The 22,548-nt window shown below is 33.6% G+C and overlaps 1 protein-coding gene across 8 annotated transcripts in view; it reads right to left on the minus strand.

Moving 5' to 3' along the window:
- RAPGEF2 (Rap guanine nucleotide exchange factor 2) overlaps nt 1–22,548 on the minus strand; it is a 233,267-nt gene that overhangs the window by 37,044 nt on the left and 173,675 nt on the right. For all 8 annotated transcript variants that reach the window (XM_028104357.2, XM_028104353.2, XM_028104358.2 and 5 more), the window contains 2 exons: nt 14,217–14,348; nt 3,617–3,794 (listed from right to left, as the gene is read on the minus strand). In XM_028104357.2, coding sequence (XP_027960158.1) covers nt 3,617–3,794; nt 14,217–14,348 — 310 coding nt within the window. The remainder of the gene's footprint in view (nt 1–3,616; nt 3,795–14,216; nt 14,349–22,548) is intronic.

Below are 22,548 nucleotides of genomic sequence, written 5' to 3' on the forward strand. Positions count from 1 at the left end.
CCGGCTCCCTGCTCAGTGGGGAAACTGCTTCTCCCATTGCCACCCCCCCATACTCTCTCTTGCTCTCTCTCAAAATAAATAAATAAAATCTTTAAAAAATATATTCAACTAATACTTGTTATAATGATTTGAAATGATTTGCATAGACGCTGTTCTTGCTTTTTGGAAGATTCCTGCTCCGTTAGTGGGTCATGAAATCAAGTTGATATATGAGTAATGACTAACATTAAAAAAAATATGACAGGATAGAAAATGCCTGTGCATCACATATAATATAAATAATAAAAAGATAGAAAAGATATAATTGTAGTAATGTACATGATTCTTTAGGCTCAGTTGAAAAACTAAAAATAAATAAATGCTTAACCAGATGGCATCTAAGAGTTGTTAAGACTCTCAAAGATTCAATAATGGTACTGCTGGTTTTGTAGTAACTTCTGTTTATTACACTGGAGAATTAGAGCAATTAAAAAAATAAAAAATTTCTATCACTAATCTTCAAAAAATAAATAAATATAAAATGAAGCATTTGGCTGTCAGGACTCAACATAAACTCTGGTAACGCCACAGGAATCACACAGAGGTAAGGAATTCAGAACATGGGATGAGTAATAAGATAGTTTCTAGGACATGGAAAGAAGCAGCCATGGATTGGAGAAGCAGGACTACTTTCTTCTATATTGCTTGGAAAAATCTATTAGAATAATATATTAATTAATATTTTATTTTATTAGGAAAGGAATATTTCTGTTTATGAAAAAAGACATTTTTTAAAACTTTTTTCTAGTCAGTGTGACATACAGAAAAGCCAGACAACCGATTTATAGACACCACAAGCTATGTCAGTATGGACATTATCTTATTTGCTTTGGCTTGATTTTGTTTAAGAAATGATTACTATTAAGATTTTTTTTTTTTAATCTGTGGAGTTTTTTTGGTGGTATATTGAAGGGGAGAAAAAAGAATTCTTTGGAAGGGATCTTGGAAGTAGGTCTCTACCTTAACGTGTCAAGGCATCAAAACAAAAAATTAAATTGACAACCATTCAATAATTGAGGACCTACAAAGTTATGAGTTAGAGAGCAGAAATCAATAAAGTCCCTTCCTTCAAAGCACTGAAACAAAGCATTGAACCACACCCAAGAATCTATGAGAATCCAAAGGCAAATTTTTTTTAATTCTTGCAGTTTTTAAAATAAGATCAAATATTAGCAATTTCATTTGATTCAACTTAGATCCCCCTCCCACCCAGATACACCATTCCTTCCCTTTTTTGTGGGGGTAGAGGAAGCTGGTTAGGAAGAGAGGCATCCAGAGAAAGCATCAATTATGTAGAAGTTTGTAGTTTATATGAAAGGTGTCTATTGTAACTAAATACCAGAGGACCAGTTAGATTTAACAAGAGTAACAGCAAAAGAGCTAAAGAGTTCTCACATGTGGTTCTGTTTTGAGGAGTTAGAATATAAGATCTTACAAGATCTCTTGTAGACCAAACACTCATTAGGCCTTATCTTTAATAATAATGGTTTATTATTTTAAATAAAAGTATATTTGATAGAAGCAAGAATCAGAATCATCGCTGCTTATAAGTGAATTGGTATTCGAGTAAACGTTATTCACGGGAGATTATATCAGTAAGCCCATTTAAAAAAAAGATAGCTTTGTATTCTTTTGTAGGAATCAGCATAGCTTTTGCTTTCCAGAAATTATGGAAGAGAAAGCTTCTTAGATATGAAGTGAAAATTTTAAATTTCCAGGAATGACATTTTTAATAATCATTATTTTCTTCCATAACTATACTAAAATGAACATATTCAAAAAGATGATACATTAACTTACAAAAGAATAATTTCCACATCAATCTGTTCATAAGCAATGCTCAATCTAATTAAAGAAAACTACGAACAAGGATTTTGGATTAAGATGGCAAATTGAATACACTTCCAAATTCACTTTCTCTTTAAAACTACAATAAAAAGATTTTTGAAAAGAAGTCGGCAAGGACAAAGAGAACAGGACAGTGAAGTGCAACTCTGGACACTGGAAACCAAATGCATGTGTATGTGGTATCAGACACGAGAGTGAAACCCAGTGTTTTCAGCAGGTAAAACAGAACCACTCTCAGAACCCTCCAAAGACTTATGAATTACCAGCACCTTTGGAATGGGAGTAGAGGTAGTAGAGAATGAAATGGGCTAGAGTCAGGGATGGACATCTGCAAAGCCATTAAGTCCCCTCCTCCAGCAGAAATTATCCAGAAAAGATTAACACAGAACACATTATTTACTGGGGGCCACGGACAAGGTGGCTTCCTCTTTTCACCTCCTTCAGGTCTGAGCCCTTGAAAAGGGCATTACCAGCCACTCCTTCCTAAAACAGGTTCCCGTTCATTTCATTCCCCAACCTCCATCACTCCCTAATCCCCACTTTATTCTTCACACTGCAAAAGAGCAAGGACCTTACCTGCCTTGCCCCCCACTGAGTTACCAGGACCTAAAAACATGTTCAGTACATCAAACGTGCTCAATCACATTAGCCAAATGAATGAATGGTTACCAACACATGATATTCACCTTAAATACTTAGCAATTCCTATAAATTTTAAAATTATATTTTAAGTGTCTAATACTAGTTGTTGGTTTTTCATCCTTAATTTTCTAGCATATGTATATGGTGTAAGTGGTAAAAGATTTTCTTCAGATAGTTTGTTTCCCTCAAAACACATTCACCTGGCCACTCATAACTATGCCCATACTGTCCTATATCTAATCCCAATAGATCCAGTTCCTTGAATTTGTCTTCAAATATATATTGGCCCAAAAAGAGTTGGCAGAGTGGTAGGACAGATAATCTGGGCTCAGTCAAAGGTGGTTACAGATTCCAGGCCTGTAGTGGAGAGAAGACGCTCAACAGAAGTTGCTCTGACTCCTAGTATTCTAAGGAAGAAGGCGGCGTGCAGAAGGCATACTCAAATACTAAACCGTTATTACATAGTCCGCTCTTGCTCTAATAGGAAAGTGGGTAAAGGGAACTTCAGGGATGGGGAAAACATACAAAACCACTTAGATTTCTAACCTTAGCGTGCACTTAAAGTCTCAACAACCCACAGCTCATAGGCTGCTAACTTGACATTTCGTAGTCTTCTTTCACTCAGTCCCATCTTCGTATGGAACCACAGAAGCAAACACGACAATTTTACCAATTGTCATGGACTAGTATTTACATACAGAAAACATGAGCTTAACAGGAATAGTATTTACATACAGAAAACATGAGCTTAATAGGAATAGTGCTCACAAGAAACAATAATAGAAGCAACACTGTTTAGAAGACTACTTTTAATTTTTTTTTTTTTTTTTTTTTGGTCATAAAGAAAACTAAGAAGGGGCTATGGGGAAGGGTTGTATTAGGAAGTTTTATTAATTGTAGACTCCAGAACGTAACTGGATAAAATTGATTTTATTTTCAAATTTTTTTCAACAAATGCTACTTACTGTTTATGCAAGGGAAATTTATAACTTTTTAAAGCTTACTATTCTTGGGCTCTATTTTATCAGATCATTTTACCCTAAATTTTTAAAATTGCTCTTAGGTTCATTTTGCCATCCAAACTTACCAATGTCATCATCCGTCCTGTCAATTGGATCCTTCTCTAGACAGTCTCTCACAATGTCCCTACTCATCAGAGGATCTGATGCCCTCTCAATGTCTTCTTCATCATCGTCGTCCTCAGAATCCACTGCTGTTTCTGGCAACCCACTCAGGTCCATATCACCAGCCTCACTTTCTGTGGCCTTAAAAGAGACCAAAACAATTTTTTAACTGTTTTAAGTGAATCTTTTGTAGTCAAAGGAAATAAGAACAAACCTAATTTGAAATATTCAAATTTTAGTATATTAACTTGTCTATAACTAAGCATGTATTCAATATGAAGAAATATTAATGTACCAGGCACTATGTAAAAGGAATTATTTCAATAAAATAGGAGTGAATTTATCTCCTATTACATTTCTAGTTAGGATTAATGATCTTATCTCAATAATTCTGATTTCTTATCTGAGCTGTCATATGTACTTGAAACAGTAGACTAAAGAAAAAGTGTTTGTTTTTACTCCATTTTTCAAAGAGAATGGCTTAAGCTAAGAGCTTAAGGGTAACAAATGATTTTGAGCAATTCCTTCTCCAAAAGAATAGGTGTGAACTTATTAATGCCAAGAAGACTGAACAACTTCTTTCCTATTAGATGGTCTTTATGGAAAAGTGAATCATAAATCAAAGGTAACTTGATAAGTACGTGAACAAAACATTTAGTGTGACTATCCCAATGTCCACTCTCCAATTATAAATTACCAAAAAATATTAAAAGACCATATGCCTACAGGTAACACATTCTTTCTTCATTCCTCAACACAGGTGACTGTATCACCAAATTTCAAGTAATCAAGATATACGCTAGTACTTGAATGTTTTCTTAGTCACTAGAGTCATAGATTTCAAAATGATCTCTTTTGTTGGGCGATCTCAGAGCTAGAACAGTTATCCTATTTAGGTCATTCTTTAGCCTGTTGTGATTATCATCTCAATAATACATATAAATGTTATCATATTGGCCTTACTTGACATTCTATACCCAGAATTCACCGTTTAAGCATAATAAGAATGAATTCAATTAAATATTACTGTGTAAGTCTTAAATGTCACAAACATGTTTTGCCAGATAAAATATTAAACTTTTGAAAACAGTTTGTTTTAAAATGATTAACTTTGTGGAAAACATGTATTATAAAGTTTACTAACTTTGGATAACTTGCAGTCCACATGGTTTTCAAAGACAATGGACACCTTATTTTTAAGAATAAATAGGCAAAAACACATTAAAAATGAAATATATAAACAGAAAATGTTGAGCCTGATCATCATCACCATCATCATCTAACACCAATACTTACAATGTGCCAGGAACTGCTGTTTTATATATATATATTAGCTCATTTAATCCTCAAAACAATCCTATGAAGTAAGTGCCATTATTGACTTTTATTATTATTCAAACATTCGGGTAAAGAGAAATTATTTTTCCAAGGTCATGTTGCTGATAAACTGCAGAATCAAAATTAGAACCCAGGAATTCTGACTCTACAGTCTTAACCAAACCTAATCTGTCTCTTTATAAGATACCTACATATGAATATGGCTTATAGAAGGATCTATACTTTTTCTGTAATTTAGCTTAAGTCAACATTTAAAGAAAATTTTTATTATTTTCTTATCAACAGAGTTTTACTTTTCTCAAGTATTTTCTCTTGGTTTATACTGCCAAACATAAGATTTAATCCTACCTTTCAAAGCAATACAAACAGGTGTTAATATTTTCTGAAGTTTAACAAAAAGAATTTTAATCACATGTTTAGTTCTTTAGGTACAGTTTCCTGAACTAAAATACATACATGGTAAGAAAAACCTAAGGGGAAAATAAGTGAAGACAGAATACCTAATGAAGACAGAATAATTAAAAATGGAAAAACCTAATGTCTACAAAAGCTCTTTAAGTAATGGCCTTAATAATATTACTGCTGGGGTTAAGACCATTATCAGCAGAAGTGCTCTAGGTGGGAGAGCAATAAAACCACAGAATTAATTGTAGCACACTCAGAAACAGATCTCCTAATTTAAATTCAGAATTCACAGAATTGTCTCTAGACTGTAGAATGAAACTGAGGTAGAGCCTGATATGATGTAGTATGCCAAAACTATGATCAGAGAAATTAGGCCAATCCTGTTATTGTCACCACCTTATTTCTGAAGTCTAGAAATATGACAATGTGCTAATGCTTGCTATGTTTACATTTTCACCCCAGTTTCATCTTAACATTGAAGATTATTATTTATCACCTTATATTCTCAAATATACAATCAGTCCTCTCTCTATATATTCTTTAATATGAGCCTGGAGTGAAGAAGGGACACCAATGGAGACAGAAATAACAGAACAAAAAAAATAACTTCTAAGTAACACAGTTATACAGCTTACAGTTTTTCTTTAATTTTTAAACATCTACCATACAGTAAGAGATAAAAAAGATATTTCACACCATCCCAAAGAAATCGTTACTGTCATTTACATGAATTATATGTAAATCTTAAATAGAAGAAAAAGGCTTTTTTTTTTTCCTTAAAGTAAGCTCTATGCCCAACATGGGACTTGAACTCATGACCCCACGACCCTCATGACCCCAACATCAAGAGTGGCATGCTCTAATGACGGAGCCAGCCAGGCATCCCAAAACAAAAAGACTTTTAAATGGGAATTGGATTAATCTCTTCAAAAATGAAACCTCTACCCCACTTGCGTAAATGATCATTAGTTGTTTTCTATTATGTGTATTCCATTCTTATTCATAAAATAACATTCACTAAACCAGTAACTTATTTTTTAAAATAAATATTCATTATATTTTAAAATACTACAGAATTCCCTTAATTTTTTTTTTTTTAATCTTTAAGTAAGCCCTAGGCCCAATGGCTTGAACTCACGACCCCGAGATCAAGTGTTGCATGCTGTACTGAGTGAGGCAGCCAGGCGCCCCAAGAATTCCTTTTAATCATACGTTTTAAATAGAACTTGATAAACAATTTTTTAGGAGTCTACTAATTCCATAATATTACTGTTTCATGAACAATGAAATGTTTGGAGACTGGAGTTAAAAATTTAATGAACACCAACTGGTCTACAGGAGAAGTGTACTAAGCTTAGGAGTGCCTGGAACCTAGTAGTTACTGAATTTACACTTGCCAAAAGAACAAACTCAGAGTTTAGTTATTCAAATCTCAGCTCTACCATTTATAATGTGACTTTAGCAAAATTATTTAACCTCTATGAACCTAGTTTTATCAGTAAACTAGAGTTATATCTTCCCACTCATAGGACTGTTCTTGACTCAAATAAAGAGAAAGCAAAGAAAGCTTGTTACAGGCTACTTCAAAAGTCAGTCCCTTCCTGGGGTACCTGGGGCACTCAGGTCACGATCCTGGGATTGAACCCCATGGTGGGCTCCCTGTTCAACAAGGAGTCTGCTTCTCCCTCTTCCTCCCCCTCACCCCATTCATGCTCTCTCTCTCTCAAAGAAATACTAAAATAAAATAAAATAAAATCTTTAAAAAAAAAAGTCCCTTCCTCAAGGGGACACATTTTTTAATATCAGCACTGGCTTATCTTTACCTCTTCCCATCCCAGTAATGAAGCTTGCACACAATTTATATTGGCAGAATTTTCAAAAAAACCAAAACTCTGTTAAATACTGCAAACTCTCACTGTAAAAAATGTCTCAGGCTAATTGTGACTATCAAATTCCAGCTAAATGGCTCATACGATAATTATAAAAACAGTGATCCTACATTAAATGACTGCCATGTAGCTAGTACTACATTTGATGCTTTTAATACATAATCATTTTCACATCAGTTCAGGAAATTAGGATTATTACTCCTACTTTGCAGATGAGAAAACATTAGGAAAATCAAATAAATTGTTCAATGTAAACAAAACCAAATCTAGTGATTGTACTGGGACTCAAAATCAGGTCTGACCAATGCAAACTAGTAAAATACTCTGTCCTATAATACTGTGCCCAGTTTTCTCAATAGACTGTCTTCATAAAGAAAATTGTTAAATCATTAATCATCAGGGAAAAGCAAATCAAAACCACAAGATATTACCTTACACCTGTCAGAATGGCTAGACTCACGAAGACAAAAAATAACAAGTGTTGGTGAGGATGTGGAGGAAAAAGGAACCCTTGTGCACTGTTGGTAGGAATGTAAATGTGAAAAACACTATGGGGGTTCCTTAACAAATTAAAAATAGAAATACTATATGATCCAAATATTCTACTACTGGGTATTTACCCAAAGAGAATGAAAACACTAATTTAAAAGGATACATTCATCCCTATGTTTATTGCAGCATTATTTACAATAGCTAAGATATGGAAGTAACCCAAGTGTATAGCTATAGATGAGTGGATAAAGAAGATGTGATGTGCGCGCGCGCGCGCACACACACACACACACACACACACACACACACACACACACACACACACACAGAGGAATATTATTCAGCTGTAAAAAGGAATGAGATCTTGCCTTGCCATTTGTGACAACATGGATGGTGCTATAGGGTATAATGCTAAGTGAAATAAGTCAAAGAAAGACAAATACCACATGATTTCACTTATATGTGGATCTAAAAAACAAAACAAATAAACAAACAAAAAGCAGAAATTGACTTATAAATACGGAGAACAAACTGATGCCTTCCAGAGAGGGAAGGGGGTTGGGAGGATGGTCAAAATGGGTGAAGGGGATGGGAGATACAGGCTTCCAGTTATGGAATGAATAGGTTAGGAGAATAAAAGTTACAGACAGTATAGGGAAAATAGTCAATAGTACTATAATAACACTGTATGGTAGCTATACTAGTGGTAAGCATAGCATAATTTATTAACTTGTGGAATCACTATGTTGTACACATGAAACTAATGTAACAATGTAACACTGTCAACTATACTAAAAAAATAGTTAAAATATAATAAAACAGTGAAATGTTTTCTGCTTTGCTAAGTCATAAAACATAAAATTTTAAATATATATATTTATATATAAACATAGATAAAATGCTTGCTATTTTCTAGCTTCCTCCAAACTATAATATTACTAAGATTAATGCTAGTCTTTAAACCCTTTTATTCTAAATAAAGATAAGTACACAGGCACCCTATATTTAAAAATTATCTGATTATATGTGTCTCAGGAGCAAGAAGGAAGATTTACATAATTCAGTTAGGCAAATAACTCCCATCCTAAATTATAGATTTAGATGTACATTATAGTTAAATAATAATATTCTCAAAAAACTAGTAGTATTTTCAGATCAATGCCAAAAGCTCTATGATTTACTGAAATCAAAAGGGACTACATATATTGTATTATGAATACAGTTCTTAAGAGATTATTTTGCATTTTTAAAGGATATCAAGAAAATGAACAGAGGAAATATTAAATGCCTAAAGCTCCAGTGAAGCATTAATTTAACTAACATTAATTTATTTAACTAAAATAAAAATAACTACTACATGTATTTTATCATCAAGGACTCAAAAATCATTTATGAAAAAAAGTTTTTGCAATATCCCCATGGTTAAAAGAGTTGCCTAATAAGCATTCTTGATGTAAATAAATTTTGTGCAGAATTTCGAACATACATATTTAACCCAAATAGTATCTAAGTCAGACCTTGACATAAATTTAGGTTAGAAGAAGGTTATAGTGAATGCTTAATGCTGATGATAATTTAACCAAGACAACAAGTGAGTAGGAACTACCTACAAAACCATATATATGTAGAAAATATGAAAATATATTTGGAAATAAGTATAATGCTTGCTATAAGGATAGTTTGTATATTCTAAGTTATGCTGTTCCTAATTTTACACATCAATTTTTTTATTTCAATATAGGCTTTAAAAATATATTTATGCCTAAAAAACAGGAACAATTTTACAGCTTAGTATAAATTGTTAAGTTTCTTTCCAAAAACTGTAATTGTAACAGGTGTAATAACATCTATCTGTAAATATTTATTATAAGAAAGAAAGTCTGTACTAATTTGACAGGAAAATATATTTAATCCTCATATACTCAAGTACTAATATATTTTGAAATATTTTATTTAAAGTACAGATATCTACATGTACTCTTTTGCAAATTACCTACTCTTGTATTTTGAATATTGTTATATGGTGAGCTATTTTTCTTATTAATTTGCATAAGTGAGTTGTATTCTATTTATTTTTATTTTTTTGTATTTTTTTGTATTCTAACTTTAAATCTTTGTCTTAAATGATCTTTTAATTATTAAATTTTTTATTATTATACCATTAAAAGTTTGCTAACTCTAGTTTATCTGGAATTTAATCTTAGTTATGATATAAGGTGAGACTACAGAGGTGCTTGGGTAGCTCAGTCGGTTAAGCGTCTGACTCTTGGTTTTGGCTCAGGTCATGATCTCAGAGTGATGAGATCGATCCCTGCGTTGGGCTCTGTGCTCAGCATGGAGTCTGCTTGAGATTCTCTGCTTCTCCCTCTTCTTCTGCCTCTCCCCCTGCCTGCACTCTTTCTCCCTCTTTCTCATACATACATACATACGTAAATATATTTTAAAATAAAATAAATAAAAAAGTGACACTATAAAGTGACTCCCCCACCCTAAAGATCATTTACTGAATAATCCATCACATTCTTCATTGATTTGTGTGGATTTCTCTATTACATATTACATACTTACACATGAATTCCATTTTACTTGACGTCTTTCTATTGACCTATTTCTGAACAACTGTTTCCAGTCCACCAAGCTACTGCTCTGATACTCACACTATGTAGCCAGGACCTTATCATGGCTAGAATTGCACTGTCTCATATAAACAACTTAGGCATTCTGTTTTCTACTGCCAACAAACTCCTACTTTCAACTGCTTCCGTCTGTTTCCAAGATAACCCTTTTTCAACTCAAGCATGACCTTCAGTCTGCAAGACTCTACTACCTTCTGTGTTTAGCTTTCACCCCTCCAGCTTGTAAGCTCTAACATCTCAATCACATTCATTCAACACACCTTTACCGAATGCCCACAATTTCCTGGCTCTAAAGAGAAAATGGGGATGAGACAGAGAAGTTCCCTATCTTCTTGAAGCTGTCATCTTAGTAAGCAGACAGAACAACATAGAAAGCAATAATCATTTCAATCAAAGTCTAAACAAAAGGACTAGCCAGGGAAGAAACCAAAATGTAGGACCTACTTTTCAGAAAGTAATAAGGAAAGAACTCTCTGCAAAGATGGTACTTAAAAATGAAGGCAGAAAAGGATCAACAACCTAGGAGAAAACATTCCAGGCAGAAGGCATGCAAAAACAAAGCTCAGTAGTTAAAAAGAGGTTGGCATGTTGCTTCATCCGTCTTTGTGTTACACTCATTTAACAAAACTCCAGGACTGGGTGAAGCCAAGTCTTCGCTTTCTTTTTGCTTGCTGTAGAAAAAAAAATACTTAACAGGACAGAGGGAAATCACTCTGTATTTGCACCATCTCAACTGAGCTTCCATTACTCTAGTCAATTTGCTCTCCTACTCCCTGAAACTTCTTTCAAAACTTCTCTCTCCTTAGAACTCTCACCCTTGCCAATCCTCTCACTCTCAACAAATGAACTCACCTCTTCAGAGAGAAAAATTGGAGCCATGAGAGAGAAACGCACTCAACTCCCAAACTCCCCACTCCAAACCCACCATGATAAATATGTACCTTTTAAAACAGAGGAAGGTCTCTCTTCTTAAAGCTAGTTATTCCACTTTGCTCTTGAATTCCCTTCTTCCCACCCTCTCAGAAATATTATTCTACCCTTTTCTCTCTGGTACACAGCATTCAATTTCAATCTCTCTGTGCCCATCTTGTAAGCATTTATATTCACTTCAATATGACAACTTTCTGACTTAGGAGAAAGTTCTCCTAAGTCAGAATTATACAAAGATTAAATGGACTGCCATGGGAGATAGTTGTCCATCCCTGGAAATGTTCAAGAATAAACTGGATGCTTCACTGATAGAAAAGCAGTAGATTAAGTTGGTCAGAGAAAGACAAATACCATATGATTTCACTCATATATGGAATTTAAGAAACAAAACAGATAAACATTGGGGAAAGAAAAAAAAAAGGGAGAGAGGGAGGCAAACCATAAGAGAGACTCTTAACTATAGAGAACAGACTGAGGGTTGCTGGAGGGGAGGGGGGATGGTGGGCTAAATGGGTGATGGGTATTAAGGAGGGCATTTGTTGTGATGAGCACTGGGTTTTGTATGTAAGTGATGAATCACTAAATCTTACCCATGAAATTAATAATACACTCTATGATAACTAACAATAATTTAAATAAAAACTTGAAACATTGAAAAATAAATAAAACATAAAAAACAAAAAGAAAAAGAAGAAAAAAAGAAAAGAAAAGCAGTAGAGGACTCAAATACAAGATTGGTCACTGACCCAGGTGCATCTGTCAGGTTCCTTCTCAACTTAAGAATTTCTGATTTAAAGATAATGGAAATGGTCTATTGGGGGTTTTATCAAATGTTAAGTTTTGTATACCTAGTAACAAATCCTCAGATACACCTATGGATTTTTCCTTATGAGGAGTATAAACTTAACAAGGCTACAGGCCTACCATCAAATTTGAAATGAATAGCCTTGAAACTCAACTAAAATGAAGCAAAATATACAGGGATCCTCTATTCCATCTATATACCCCAAGATAAAGTTAAGCTGCAGGCAGACCATGTCAGAGCAAGTTGGAGTTCTCACCCACAGTCTAGATTCTCAGACATTCCATACCATCAAGAATTTCCTCATGAACTTATCCTAGCCTACTCAAGGTTTAAACACATAAAGCTAAAATTCCATTCAGAATATGCCTCAATAAATTATCTGAACAACTTACTTCATTCTTATTATAAATTTGCCTTCTAGGCGTTCCATTCAGGTTTGTATATGCTATAACCTCAAGCTGTGTTTCTACTGCAGCTCTTTAAAGTGTACAATCATCTCAAAGTTTAGAAGACAAGGGCTCTATCATGATATTTCAGTTACTATAAAGCACAGCTTTTAGTTATACTGTTCATTGTTTTAGGATAAGGGATACTCAAGTAAATGTTTTAAAAAAATCAACTTCTAAAAATAGGCAGTACTGGCTGGTGGAGGGAGGAGAGCAAAGTTACCCTTATTCACCACCTTCTCCTCCTCTAACATTTGAAAAATGGGATTACTTCCTAAAAATTTTATTATAAGTTATCACTTATTATAAAGGTATCGATCTTTGCATTTGATATTCTATCAAACTAGAATTTTTTTAAAGTTACCTTAAAGGCCAGATAATATTTCTTATTGCAAAATACTAAATTCTTAATCAGCCAAAAATCTGCAAATAATTGCATTTGTGTCTTTTGACTATTAGGCAGTAAGGTCTCTACAATACCCCTAAATTATAGGAAAATGTATACCTATTACCTCCTTCAAACAAAACTATTTTCTAAGATCTCCTAAATTTAGAAGTTAAATATTTTTGTCCGGAGGGTATCCTAATTGTTTACTTTTAGTATTTTTTTTAAATAGAAACTTAGCACTGCCTGAATATTTCAATGATCCTAAAACTATAATGTTTCTAAAGAAAGGTACTTCTATGGTCATATCATTCACAATTCCTAAGAAGTCAAGAATTATACCTTGTAAAGTGAGTACTATGTTCTTTTTATTTGAAACCATCCAAAATCCCGTATTAGTAGTTATTATTTAAAGACCTCTTCACAAACAGACCTTTTTTGCATTATTTTAGTCATTACTTAGTCACTAATTTAGTCCAAGCCAGTGAACTCTTCCTTAACAATTAAAATTATCTTGCTTTTAAAACAGTTATGGAGGGGCGCCTGGGTGGCTCAGTTGGTTAAGCGACTGCCTTCGGCTCAGGTCATGATCCCAGAGTCCTGGGATTGAGTCCCACATCGGGCTCCCAGATCAGAGGGAGCCTGCTTCTCCCTCTGACCCTCTCCCCTCTCATGCTGTTTCTCTCTCTCTCTCTCTCTCTCTCTCAAATAAATAAAATATATTAAAAAAAAAAACAATTTAAAACAGTTATGGAATTCCATAGTTCTAGTTTCTTTTCTATCCATCGGTATCATAAGAATGTATTTTATAAACATAACTAAATCTATACACAGTTTAAAAAATGCAAAAAAATATAACCCAATGATTGAATAATATTCTCAAGATTTTAATAAGAAAAACTTATATATAGCATAATTCTGCAGTTTTCCCCTACAGTTTTGAGAGTCAAAAACTTAGTATGTCTATAGTCAAATTTATAAAATATTTAGTCAAGAGAAATATCTCCATTCTAACCACTCTATTTAAAACTCTGATAATTGGTAATAATAGAGGTAAATACAATTAGACAGTAGTTCTACTTCCTGAAACAAACATACTATAACATTAACATTTTATGTACCTGTACATATAATATACACATATATATTTACTTTATAGATCCTATCAATTAAGAATCATAAAACTCCTTGGAATACATATAAAATGAAGCAAATGACAAGGAAAACACTTTCTTACCTGGTAGATATCAGAAAGACTGCTGCTTCCAGAATCACTAGTGATACTACATCCTGAATGGCTAGAAGAAACGTGCGTCACCTGTGGGTGGAGACTATCAGTAAGGTGTAGTTTTGTGAAATCTGCAGGAAGCTATGGAAGGAGCAGGAGAAACAGGATTACAATTTGAATCAAGAACTCTTAAGACATTGAAACATTTTATTATACTCTATCCATACCATTTACCCAAAAGTACTAGGAAAGATCTTTCATTTTTCAAGTTCACAAATTACCAAATGTCCTACGTACCAAAAATCACAAAATAAATGTTTAAAATTTAGGGACAGTCAATGAATCTTAACACTACATTCAATGTTTAAAGAGGTGGATTAAAGTGCTCACTTGGGTGAGCAATTAATTCAGTGAGTGACAACTTTCTAATTACACACCACTGAGGAAATTATTCTATTATTCGTTAGCCCCACAAATACAACTTTGTAGCAAGAAATAGCTTAAACAAGAAAACAGATTTGAGGTTCTTACATGCCCAAATACTATTTAAAAGTAAAGAAAAGGGGTGGCTCAGTCAGTTAAGCAGCAGACTCTTGATTTCGGCCCAGGTCATGATCTCAGGATCCTGAGATCCACCCCACGTGGGGCACTGGGCGTGGAGCCTGCTTAAGATTCTCTCCCTCCTTCCCCCTCTGCCCCTCCCCACCCCCTGCTCACGGACCCTCGCTCTCTCTCTCTCAAAAGAAAAAAGAAAAGTAAAAAAATGAGCATTTTAGAACTGACAAAATGCATTGTTATACAAGTAACTGCCCTAGGCTCTAGGGAGAAAACAGAAAATGCCTTCAAAGAACTTAGACTTGAGAAAGTTATGGACAACATTTACCTATCTATACACATACACATACGTATCAATTTTCTATGTGTTCATGTTTAAACCCTAAATAAAAGAGTTTCTATGGAACAGATTCACTAAGTATCCCTCAAGTGCTTCTACGATTCCCCCATATAACAGAGAAAATGTATTGAAAAAGAAAATATCCATGGGTGGCCTGGGTGGCTCAGCTGGTTCAGTGGTGGACTCCTGATCTTGGCTCGGGTCCTGATCTCAGGGTCCTGGGATTAAGCTCTGCAACAGGCTCGGCACTCAGCAGGGAGTCTGCTTGAGGATTCTCTCTCCCTCTCCCTCTGTCTCTCTCCCTGCTCTGTCTCTCAAATAAATAAATCTTAAAAAAAAGGAGAAAACATCCATATATTTTTCCATTCAACAAATACTTACTGAGTCTTTTTCCTGTTACTATGTGCTAGTCAATGAGACACTAAGAAAACACTGCCTTAAGAATCTTATACTCTTATAAGTTATTACCAGTTCTTTTGAATTAAAAAAAAGGGAACTATTTATACTATCCCACTTATTATACTATTGGCCAGTAATACACTTGGCATTTCAAAATATATGCTGACATCATGCAATATTGGTAACATTTTCTATGTCCTCCCTGCATACTGATTCTATTTAGCTGTTGAATAATAATAAAGAATGTTAAAATAAAACTTAAATAAGAGTTTATCTTAGCAACATTCCCTTTTCTCCTTTGATCTCATCCCTTCTCCCCTTTCAAAAACAAGATGCCATTCCAAAGATTAGAATAAATTTCCCAAGGGAGGTGATTCAGTTTTATGACAATGACCAATGAATTTTAATACCTCAAAGTTTCAAACAAAGAGGCAAAATGTATTTATATCCCACAATCATTCAGATCTGACTCAATAAACAGACTATGATATTTAATAATATTAAATACCGTCTGTACAGAAATATTTTTGACTTCATGAGAGACAAGGTAAACAAAGAAAAGACTTAAAAATAAAGTCATTAGGGGGCATCTGGGTGGCTCAGTCAGTTAAGCAACTGCTTTCAGCTCTGGTGATGATCTCGGGGTCCTGGGATGGAACCCTGCTTCAGGCTCCCTGCTCAGTGGGGAGTCTGCTTCTCCCCCGCCCTCTGCCACACACACACACACCCCTGGCTCATGCTTTCTCCCTCTCTTTCAAATAAATAAAATCTTTATAAAAAAATAAAGTTATTAGGAGGTATATGATTAGATGCCAAATAAATGGACAAAAAACATATGTTGGAGGAGCTCAGAGAAGTGAGATGTTTACTCAAATGTGTGAAATCATTGCAAACGTGACACATCTCACTAAGGGTGTTGTTTTTTAAAAACCTGATAATCGAAGATGCTGTGAAATATTAGATAAAATTTAGGAAAATAACAATTCCCATATAAGGAATAGATAGGTGAATAATTCTAAATTGAGAATTTATATATATATTTATCCACAATGTAGAATGGTGAAATAGTTGCAGGATTTCTTCGGAAACAATTTGAAGACAGAAATCTGCCAAGATGTATTAATGACTGTGATTTTGCATGTTGTTAAGGGATAGATATCAGATATCAAAATGTGTCCAAAACCAGGATAAATATCCTTCATCATCTGCATTTCCATTTAATTCAGCCACTCACTGCAGAAGCCAACTGGGGAAACATTATTCAATGGCTCAGTGATTTTAAAAGGCATAAATCAACACATATAATTATAGAATAAACTGATTTCTATTGATTATTTTTTATAGACATGACTCAGGTTGACGTGCCACATAGTGTGATTTTTTAAAATTAACTTAAATTTGTCAAATGAAGATAAAACTAATGAATTTTTACTCACTAGACACTTATTTATTCAAGTCTCATAGGATTCTCTTCTCTTCAATATCCATTAGGTGGTCATCTTTCCTAAGAATTTGCTGTGTGGACAGTACTAAGAGCTACAGAGCTCTAAATCTACTACAATACAAATGGATCCAGCCCTTATATACTACAATCTCTTCAACTATGCTAGCTTATAGCCACAGATACCAGAATTATATAGCTATGTTAGGCTAAGACCCATAAAGAGCTATTTAAAAAGAAAAAAAAGTATTTTCACTCTTAAGAATTCAATTCTACTTTAAATACTTATTGAGTATCTGCTATGTCAGACTGTTAGGGCCAGGGAATATGGAAGTGAATAAGACAGTCCCAATTCCAAATGTAACTTCTACTACCCAAAATGTTATTGAAACAGGTGTTACCTACAAAAGAAAAAGAAATCAAACATACTTTAAAAAAAAAAAAAACATGGCTTTTATCTTCCCCCTACCACCTGTTTTTTTTTTTTTTTTTTTTTGCAGAACAGCATGAAATGTTATATTAAACTTAGAGTAAATGCATACATAATTTAGTATTAACTGAATACTTCTTTATATTACAGCAGATGCCACATTTAAGAAAGTTTAAAAATTTTCCCCATAAATTTGTATAATAGTACCATGATTAAATTTTATTGACAGTACACCTCAGCCAAGGTTTCAGAATGGGAGAAGCTGTGGGAGCTGTTCCCATAAAGGAAGAGTCTGAAATGCACTGCTTTCACCCAGCCAGCCACAATACTCTAAAAGAATAGAGACCCGAGCCCACATCTAGGGAAAATGGTCTTTAAGAGGCAAATGGACTAGACAGGGATTGGAAGTTAGGGGACAAGCACAGTACAGGCACCCATGTTTAAACATGAGATCAACAAGGATAACACAGAATCCCTAGGGAGGCAGTAACTCATAGTCTGAGTAAAATATACCAAGAAAGGGCACAATATGCCAAAGACAACAAAATTCACCTATTCCAAATTTTTCTAGGCTTCACACAGTGCCTATTTAAATTACTATCAGTATCATATTTCATTTAATTTCAGATTAAAATGGGGCTGTGAATTATCTTGTGATTCTAGCCACCATTTATAGCTGAAACTGTCTAAAATATAAGAAAAATGTTTGAAGTTGGGACTATATACAGTAATTACCTGAATAAAACAATAATTAAACTAAAGGGGAAATTAACATATTTTATACATTTTGATCTTAATACCAATATATTTCACAATCAAGAACACAATTTAAAGGAGTCTCTTTTTTTTATCATTTAAATATTTTTACTATTTGATATATGAATATATTACTGTTCAAATTTTTCCTGGATCAAGCAACCTATATTCCTAAAAATATGGTACTGGTGGATCACAATTGCAATAAACTTCTGTTAGGCAAATGACTGAATCATAATGTAACCACAAACACTATTAACTACATTAAAAAATGCAGGGTAATATTAAAATCAGATTTTTAAATGCATATAGTGAGGATAAACAAAATTCATCATAGTTTCATATAATCTGGGTATCAATTATATAGTAACTTTTTTTCTTTTTTGGGAGAAAAAGGGATGTTACAACAATTAGCTGTAAATAGGTACTATACAAAAAACAAGTCTCATATAGGAACAGGCATTTGATAGTCTTTGATTTATTAATTAGTCCAATGATTGGCATTTATAAAATTACTAGTTAATACATGAACTATGTTTTAAACATAAAATGCATTGGCTTTGAGTGCTTTGAAGTCTCTGATACCACTAAGTCAATACTTTGCTGAAATGGTAAAATTCTTCAAAGTAGTGATAATGTAGTAGAAGCTAAGATGGCTGCCTTCTTTCCTTTCCTTCTCTCCCCACCAAAGACTTCTTTATTCTCATGTTTTTAAGCTCTACAAGGAAGAGTTGGTATATTACTGGACATGTAATGGAAATGGACTAGAGTTTCATGTTTCACAATGCATTATTATTAGTTTAGGGGATTGCTAAGAAATCCAATAGTTAAAAAACAAAACAAAACAAAGATACTGCCACCAACATTTGAAATTTATTTAACTGAAAAATTTCCCAACTAACCTTTAGAATCACTTTATTTCAAGAAATAGTTACAACAAAACACACAAGGTTTGGGTTAATTGTTGGGATCTATGTAATCTTCCCTTTACCTTGAGTGACACTATCTAAAGTAAGTTAAATATCGTACTTAGTGACCCAAACCTAACTTTATATTAGGATGTATTCCTAAGAATTTACCCAAATGACTATTGTTTTCCTCCTATCATCACTGGAGTTTTGTGAGTGTTCTTTATGATTTCAAGCTCTGCAAGGAAGAGCTGGTATATTACTGGACACATTTCCTATTTTTCTCTGAGATGTTAGTGAAAATACAGTCCCTTATATTTTCTATTTTCTACTCATTCATCACTTATTGGAAACCTATGTTGTGAGGATTAAATGAATGACAGGGCATAAAGCATTTAGGGTAGGGCCCAGCACACAGAAATCACGATAGAAGTGTGTTAGCTATAATAATTACCACATGTGGATGCTGTGTAAGACACAGGTCCTTTCCAGCTCTAGAATTCCTATTGTAGCTAGAATCTAAGACTAGATACCAGTGGGTTATTCAGAGGGCTTTAGTAGCCAAAATCATTCAGCCACAAACACGGTCTCCTTACTCACTTTAGAATTCAAGTTGTGTTTTAAAAGCAATTCATATTTTCTCTCTCTGCGTCTGTATACACACATGCACACGCACACACTCTATTTTTTTTTTATTATTCATCTGTTCAGATACTACTAGTCCTGACACTCTCTGACCTGTTTCAATATACAGCTTGAATAGGCAGGAATATTATTTAGTAGCTCATTTTAAAGGCCACTTCATAATACGGTCAACTTTTATATCTCTCAATCCTAGTATTTCTTTAAGAACACCAGAAAAAGTAAACATTTGGAATTCTGAATATTATCCATCAGAAGTAATTTTTGCTTCCCTTATACCTTATGATATGTTCTAGATCCAATACTTATTCTTAATTACATATCCATCAGTATTCCAAAGAGAAAGATATTTGCACAATATACAGTTTCTTTTGTTCATAAACATAAAAGCAAGAAACAGTTTTCCTAAAAGTGTTATGAGATAATAATTTAATAAATGAATAGATCTAATTATATTTCTCATTAAAATACATGGAGACATTTTTTAATGTTGATATGACTATGTTTCACAGGAGTGGGTCTACAAGAATTTGCTTTATGTCTACTGGAGAAATCTGACAAAAATTAATCATTTGTAAGAACATTCTCCCAGCTTCCTGCCAGGCTCAAAAGACATAAGCTTCATGTCAACATATATGGAGTTATCCTCTGGTCAACCTCTTCCTCAGGAAACTTTGGACAAGTTAATTAACTTCTGTGTACCTTGGTTTCTTCTATCAAATGAATATAACATAATACAATGACTAAATGAAATAATCATTGTGAACTACAGAATCTACCTTACTGATGCCTCTCTCTTCCTTTTCATTCCCTCTGGCATTTTTCCAGTCAAGGTTCTCCATCACCTTAGGTCAGATGTTTTTCAAATACAATGAAAAAAAAAAAGAGAGAAAAACCTGACTTATTTTTGACACTGTCATACCTAACACTACCATTACAGTAGTTTACTTATGATATACATTCCCCCGTCTATATATTACATTTTAAACAAACCATATGTTTATATGGAGGAGCTCGCTGCTTAGAATACTGTACTAAATTTTGTAAAGTAAATAACCTTATTATCATGATATGCTTGTAGTCCAATTACTTACTCTCTTTTATAAACATTCAAATTGTCATAGCTAAAAATTCTCTCAAAGTGATAACATCTTGGGGAGTTTGTGCTTTTGTGTGTATAGTCTTACGATGTTTGACTGCAAACACCTCCATGTATTTGACCTAGACACATGCTGAAACCTGGTATGGCTTAACCACAGTAAGATACTCTTGCCATCCTGAGCACACTGCCTCTAGAGAACAGTCTGAACAGAAACACCACTGAACAGAAGCAAAGTCCAAGTTTAGTCATGCTTTATTTCAAAAATTCCTTGCTACTTTCCTACATGAAAATAATGCTTTAAAGGGAACTTAATAGAGAGGACTTGCTATGAAGATACTTATATACATGACTATTTCACATGGCTTTCTGTCCAAAAATAAACCTTTACACGTTAGAATTAGCTACTGAGATATGGTAGTGACCTAGTCCTCACCCCAAGGCAGAAAAGTCACTCTCATGTTTTTTGGAGTTGGTAACATAAATGAATCATAAACTTCATTGGCTATAGTTGGACAAATTACAATCTATCTAAAATTTAATTCCTACACTTATGAAATAGTGATAATTTGCACACAAATAGAACACCTATTACCCTCTGTTGAGGAAAATAAACAACCAAAACTAGTAAATTGATGTTTTTAAGCAAATACTTTTAGAAAGCCTTTTCTACCAGATGTGGAATGAAAGCATTGAACAGAAGGAATCCACATGACCTTTACTTCAAAACAGAAAAGTAGAATCCTTTAGTAGGATGAGAAAATGTATGAACTTATTTAGGTACCATATATTTCAAAATATAAGGCTGTGCCCCATTTTTTTCAAAGAGAAGGCAATACTAAAAACACCTGTATATGAGTTCCTTTGTGCCAGGCCCGGATCTAAGCACTTGCAGATATATTAGGTCATTTAATTCTTACAACTATCTTACGAAGTAGGTGTTATCATGAGCGTTTTAAATAGGAGGAAACTAAGACACGGAAAAGTTAAGTGATTTGCACCAAGATCACGTAGTGAAAAGGCAGTAAAGAAAGATTACAGCTCTGGATGTCTGGCTCTAGAGCACACACACTGAAGCTTTAAATTTAATGTATTTATTTAGTAGCTGACCTGAAAACTCTCATGGATATTAATGAAATGGTCAAATGGCTGCTTATATCGATTTATTAATATAGTTTCTTGTGCAAATTTTAAAATCATACAGGAAAATACTAATTTAAAATAATTTTTCACTCTCACTTTCATAAAATCAGTCTATTAAAACTTTACATCTGCTTCCTAACAGAATTTTCATTCCTTCTAAATTGTTTGAGATACATTACTTTTTTGAGTCTGTATGTGATAATGTACATTAGTGAAGTTGATTTTTCATTTATCTTACAGGTTCTTTATAAAATCGTTTACTATATATCTTATAAACTCATCTTTAAAATATTATGGCAATATCCAGTACTTGCCATTTTGAGATCACACACCCAGGACTCATTATTAAATCTGTGTAAAATGTAAAGCTTCTTTCACTCCTTTATGCCAGTTCCATCATGTGACACTGGTAAGCATTCCAAGCTAGCACTGCTTGAGGTCATTTCTGCATTATGTTCCTTACTGAAGAGTATTTTAAGTTTTTTTTTTTTAATGTAAAGTAAGAGAGAACCTCATAAAATATGTGAGGAGAGCAACTCCTTTCCTGGTACTTATTTTTGGCAGAAACTAAACCTTGCCTGATGTATAATTTCCCTAACATTTGATAATCAGAAAAAAATTATGCGCA

The sequence above is a fragment of the Eumetopias jubatus genome, unplaced genomic scaffold (assembly GCF_037043125.1).
Source record: "Eumetopias jubatus isolate StellerSeaLion01/CBP00866 unplaced genomic scaffold, mEumJub1_p1.0 scaffold_2, whole genome shotgun sequence".
NCBI classification, from domain to species: domain Eukaryota; kingdom Metazoa; phylum Chordata; class Mammalia; order Carnivora; family Otariidae; genus Eumetopias; species Eumetopias jubatus.